The following is a 5,962-nucleotide window of genomic DNA, read 5'->3' on the forward strand; positions in this document are numbered from 1 at the left end:
TTTGCAAATTAATAGAAAAAAAATTAAGTCAATAACTAAAATACCAAAACTTGACAAACCTTAGACAAACCTTAATTAATATTTGTTGTTTAAACTCATCTTCCTTCTATCTTCAACCTAGAAAGACACGTAGAACATTATCACTGAGTTCAAAGAATTGCTAATGAAAAATAAAAATAAATAATTTTATAAAAAGCAAGTCACATAAAAAAGAACAAAAGACAGAAATAAATGTCATTTTGTAATAACAGTCCACTTCCTCTGAATTGCACAATAAAGTCTCTTTTGCTCATTATAGCATTATGGACATGATGGGGCAAATGTCTAATCGTCAATGATTGGGATTTTGTAGTAGATTGAGTTTTTGATAGGGCAGAGGCTTGATCCTCAAACTCTAGTTTTGTATTTTTCTTCTCTTATTTTTTCGATGAGTATTTTTTAGACAAGAGTGCAAATTCTACCAATAAAGATGATTAGAATTCGTTAGCTTTTTTATGTTCCTTTAACACTATAATCATTCTAACATTTTTTTTTTCCTTCTAAGGTGATTAGAGACCATTAAGCAAATTTGAATTGCATTCGCCAAATTGAATTTTGAAGTATGAGTTCAATTTCTTCGTCTACTTATAAGCCTATGTCTATCAAAGAAAAATGTACAATACTATTACGAACCGGTTTGATCCGATCCATAATGGTTATAGACTAGATTGAAGATGTAACTTTCAAAGAAAACTACGGATAATATAATCATTAGATCTTCCTAAGTTTTGGATATGTTGTCGCCCTTGAAAAAGCTTTCTGACGAATCTAAGATCGTAGGGTTTGGATGGTGAGATCTTGAGATATCGATCAAATAGTGACCGAAGGTCAGATAAACCTAGCTTGATAGCCCTTCAATGGCTAGACAGGTACTTAGTTAATTCCTTAGTATGAAAGGAGAGAAGTTATTGTAGAAGAGGAGGATTAGGAGTTAAAGAATGCCGACCATAGACTTGGGTAAGGGAAGAAAGGATGTGAGAGAAGGCGCCAATTGCTAAAGACAGTTGAGAAGGAGATAAAGGCACAATGACAAGATTCCCTTTTTTTCCAATTAGATTTTCTCCATAAATTTATATTTATAGAGGCTCACCCTAGTGACCCAAACAACTAAATTAAAAACTCTAACAAATCAACTAAACCAGTCTTCCTTATCTTCTCGGATTAACCCTTCATTTCGCTGCAGATAGATTCCAAATCTAGAGAAGTCATGAATACCAAAGTTAGATATCTGAAAGTTGGAGATCTTATCATTTAATACTCTGGGTTAACTTAGACGGTACTAGAAAAATAATATTCTATTATAATATATAAAATAATTTATAAATATCTAAATTATCTCTATCTTCATCCTATTTTTCTCTTGCCAAAAAAAGAGGAGGAATAAGAAGAGGAGGAGAAGGAGAAGGAGGAGGAGGGCGGCAGCAGCAACTACGACAATGGCAATGACGATGGTGGAGGAGATAGGTGGGGATAATGATGGCGGGATATAGAAAATGGACAAATGGTAGGGGTATTTTAGTAATTAGATTGATATTAAATAGTTAAAATAATATCAAAGTGTTAAATGAGAATTATAGAAAAAAATGAGAAGTTGGATTATAAAATCCTTAGAACCAGGGTGTGAATCAAAAAATAAGTGAAATATATACCGAGATTTGTAAAAATTCCTAATAAATATCATATCATGTGTAACATTGTCTACTCTACGCTTTTATTCTCGATTTGAAAAAATAAGTGGATACGGCTCCCACGTACGTACGGCTGCAAAGTTTTTCGCACGTTGTTCTGGTCGGATTTCTCTATCCGACCAAAATCGATCTAACCGAGCTCGCCCGCACGTCAAGAACGTGTAACCGAGCTCTCTCGTCTCTGATCTCATCCCCGTTCTTCTATAAAGAGAATGAGACTAAAACCCTCTCCACCTCACTCGCTCCCTCCTTTCGCGCCGTCACCATTCTCCCTCTCTAGCATCTCCCCTCTCCTTCTCTATCGCCACAGCTTTTTTCGCTTTTTGTTATTCGAATTTTCCCGTCGCTTACTTGCTGGATTTAGGTTAAAATCATGGTGGGAAGCCTGAGGAATGGGCTCGTTTATCTGGGCGAGAAAGGGGAGCTTTTGCCGGAGGAATTTTACGACCCGGACGAGATTGCCAATCCGTTGCCGGCTGAATCCAATGGGGTAGGTGAGGAGGGGAGTGCGAAGAGGCGTGAGATCGTTTTAGGGAGGAATGTCCACACAATATGCTTTACAATTAAGGAGCCCGATGCCGACGATGAGATCACCGGAGAGAGGGAGGCGTATATGACGAGCGTGCTGGCGAGATACCGGAAATCTCTCCTGGAAAGGACCAAGCATCATTTGGGTATAATAATCCAACATTTCTTGCATTGTTTGGAATGAAGCTTACATTTCCAGTTAATTTTGTAGATAGAGATGACTAAATTTGCGTAAGGATATTACTTGACTTGTTGAGTACTGCACACTGCCTTTATAAGTTGAACAGGACTGCAGAAAATGAATCTTGTTTCCAGTACGATGCAAGTACATTACAGTGAGAAGGTATAGAATTTCTACTCCATTCCAAAAGTCTTTATCATGTGAGAATCATGACCCAGGTGGGGTTGAAGTGAGCTCTTTCGAGTTTTGACAGTGTAAAGATAGTGAGTCAAATAAAACCTCTATGTTGACCGCTATAGAAAAAATATTGCTGTTCTCCGCGTCGCACAGCTACGATGCTTCAGCATCTGGCATATCTTCTACGGTAGTCACAAGCTATATATATATATATATATCGAAAGTTGGCATTGGAAGGCGAAAGTCAAGACAGTCTAATATATTTTTATATATAAAAATTTGAATATATATTTATATTTTATAACAGTGTACTATACTAGAATATTAAATAATATAATCATAATTCATAATTCACAACCATAAGCAGTAAGCATGCAATAACAAATTACAATATTATAGTAATTGCCACTTCACAATTTAATATTCTAACTACCTAATTAGTATTTAATAATGAATTAAGATAGTGCAAGGAAGCTATTCTACATGCTTGCCAACGTTGAGAGGGGAAGAGGAGAGGAAACAACTGAGTCAAAGGGAAGAAAGAGAAGTTGGCGGTTGTCATCTGTCGACACCAAGAGTGAAAGGGGAGAAGTAAAGAAGAAAGAGAAGAGAAAAATAGAAGAAAAGAAGTTACCTATTGCGTGCTACCGTCGCTACCTTGGTGTCATCGCTTAATAGAGGATGATGGGAGATTGATTGTGTTAGGGCAAAGTGAGTTTGATTGTTTGAGAATGGGTCTATTAAAAATATCTAAATATGAAACATATTACTATATAATGATTAATTATCCTAACCTACTTAAATTTCGGAAGAGTTTATGTATGTAGTTATCTGAACTAAATCTTTTTGTAGTGTGTTCATTTAATCAATCTAACTTAATAGTTATACTTCCTGGTGATATTGATGTCATAAAATTGATCCCTCTCAAAGTTCAGGTTACCATGCTTCATCAAATATTTTTGATATGCAATATTTCGTTGCAGTTGTCTAATCTTCTGTGTGTTTAACCGTGATATCTCTGTAGGCTACCCATTCAATTTAGACTTTGATTACGGCGCTCTCGCCCAATTGCAGCATTTCTCCATCAACAACCTTGGTGATCCCTTCATCGAGAGCAACTATGGTGTCCATTCCAGACAGTTTGAAGTCGGTGTCTTAGATTGGTTTGCTCGTCTTTGGGAACTAGAAAAACATGAATACTGGGGTTACGTTACAAACTGTGGCACAGAAGGGAATTTGCATGGTATTCTTGTTGGGTCAGTAATCTTACTTGGCTATTTAACTTAATAGAAAGGACATTGTAGAAAGTTTAGTGGACAAAGGACATTATAGAAAGTTTACTGGTAATAAATCTAAAGTAGTACTTTATTATATCTTGAATGTATCTCAGTTATGCTTTGCAATTTGTGGGTGCAGGAGGGAAGTCTTTCCTAATGGAATTCTATATGCCTCACGCGAGTCCCACTACTCAGTTTTCAAAGCAGCGAGAATGTATAGAATCGAATGTGTCAAGGTAGACACCATGGTCTCCGGTGAGATTAATTGTGCAGACTTTCAGACCAAACTTCTTCAAAACAAAGAGAAACCGGCCATCATAAATGTCAATATTGGTGAGCGATTCTTCATATATTTTACCGTTCACTTGTTTCCTTATATGTTAAGTCTTCGTTTCTAATCTTTTCTGCCTGCAGGAACTACGGTGAAGGGAGCGGTTGATGATCTTGACCTCGTGATCAGAACACTTGAAGAAAATGGCTTTCGAGATCGGTTTTATATTCACTGTGATGGTGCTCTATTTGGGCTGATGATGCCATTTGTTAAATGTGTAAGTTCTTTTTCATTTTGTTTTTTTTTTGTATCTCCTTCATCCCATGTTACAGATACCCAAACTTCTTGATTTTTGTGTAACGAAGGGTGCATCATTATCAGTGGGTTTATGATGACTTTCTGTGATACTAAACCTCTAAGAACGGTTAATTTATCATGTTGATTTATTGACAGGCCCCCAAGGTAACATTTAAGAAACCCATCGGCAGTGTCAGCGTGTCAGGTCACAAGTTCGTCGGATGCCCTATGCCTTGCGGTGTGCAAATAACAAGATCGAAGCACATCAATGCCCTATCGAGTAATGTGGAGTATCTTGCGTCTAGGGATGCCACCATCATGGGAAGCCGAAATGGGCACGCCCCTATCTTCCTCTGGTACACACTGAACAAGAAAGGCTATAGAGGGTTTCAGAAGGAAGTCCAAAAGTGCTTGAGAAATGCACACTATCTAAAAGATCGTCTTAAAGGAGCAGGAATTGGTGCCATGCTTAATGAGCTTAGTAGCACTGTGGTATTTGAGAGGCCAAAGGACGAGGGTTTTATCCGCCGGTGGCAGCTTGCTTGCGAGGGGAACATTGCTCATGTGGTAGTGATGCCCAATGCCACCATTGAGAAGCTTGATTATTTCTTAAATGAACTGGTTGAAAAGCGTGCAACCTGGTACCAGGACGGAAAGATCCCATCTGCTTGTATTGCAGCATATGTAGGCCAACAGAACTGCCTCTGTGGTCTGCATAACTGACCCGCTGAGCGAAGGCTTGCTTCTTGTTTGTTGTTTGATGCGATGAAATAATTTGAAATGATTTGTTTGGGTTGCTTCGGGTGGAGGGGATTCATAATAAAACACCCAGTATTTTGTTTTTATTATTATTTACATCCTATCTATTTAATATTTATCGATCGACGTTACATTATGAATTTAATTCTCAAATATACCCTGTATAATTATATACATTAGTTAATTTAATTATAGATGTAAAAAATCTAAAATGCTCTTCAATGACTTTTTCCTAAGGAATTGATCAAAAACACTCAAGTATTTTATTTTCATTATCATTTTCTTTTCAGAAAGACCGTAGTCAGCATTCATTAACTGCTGTAGAATGTTAGCTACTATGAGGAGTAGCTTCCACCATACAAGATTTAAATAAAATAGCATAACAGGCTAGCACATGCACAATTAAATTGTTTGCATGGCTAGTGAATAAGATTGTAAGTTGTAAGTTGTGAATAAGATTGTAAGACAGTTCAAGATCCAAGGCCGGATAGTCCAAGGGATGTCCTCCTGAGCAGAGTGAACAACATATACCACTTCAGGTGAATCTGAAATTAAGATCAATTTGCTATCTTTAAGATGGTCTAAACAAAGTCGAAATCCCATCAGAAGAGCTTGAGCTTCCCTTTCCAAGGCAGATGCACATAGTGGAAGATAAATATGTTGCTTAATACTCCGAGCACCGTTCAATCAAAGGTATATACCCAACCCCACATCGATTCCATGTCTCTAGCTCACGTCCACCCAA

The 5,962-nt window shown here is 37.3% G+C and overlaps 1 protein-coding gene across 1 annotated transcript; it reads left to right on the forward strand.

Annotated features, from left to right (window-relative positions):
• Nucleotides 1–2,076: 2,076 nt before the first annotated feature.
• LOC140764580 (serine decarboxylase 1-like) lies at nt 2,077–5,181 on the forward strand. The gene is made up of 5 exons (XM_073103219.1): nt 2,077–2,401; nt 3,638–3,869; nt 4,030–4,223; nt 4,305–4,438; nt 4,615–5,181. The coding sequence occupies exons 1-5, from the start codon at nt 2,101–2,103 to the stop codon at nt 5,179–5,181; spliced, it is 1,428 nt and encodes a 475-aa protein (XP_072959320.1). The 5' UTR covers nt 2,077–2,100.
• Nucleotides 5,182–5,962: the final 781 nt, after the last annotated feature.

Source organism: Typha angustifolia, chromosome 1 (genome assembly GCF_048772165.1).
Source record: "Typha angustifolia cultivar Huaian chromosome 1, ASM4877216v1, whole genome shotgun sequence".
NCBI lineage: Eukaryota > Viridiplantae > Streptophyta > Magnoliopsida > Poales > Typhaceae > Typha > Typha angustifolia.

What these genes read in the sequence shown, in the direction of transcription:
- LOC140764580 (XM_073103219.1), top strand. Translation starts at nt 2,101, where the DNA reads ATGGTGGGAAGCCTGAGGAATGGGCTCGTTTATCTGGGCGAGAAAGGG. An exon ending in TTGCATGGTATTCTTGTTGG is followed by an intron (nt 3,870 to 4,029) that starts GTCAGTAATCTT and finishes TTGTGGGTGCAG; the next exon opens with GAGGGAAGTCTTTCCTAATG. An exon ending in CATCATAAATGTCAATATTG is followed by an intron (nt 4,224 to 4,304) that starts GTGAGCGATTCT and finishes TTCTGCCTGCAG; the next exon opens with GAACTACGGTGAAGGGAGCG.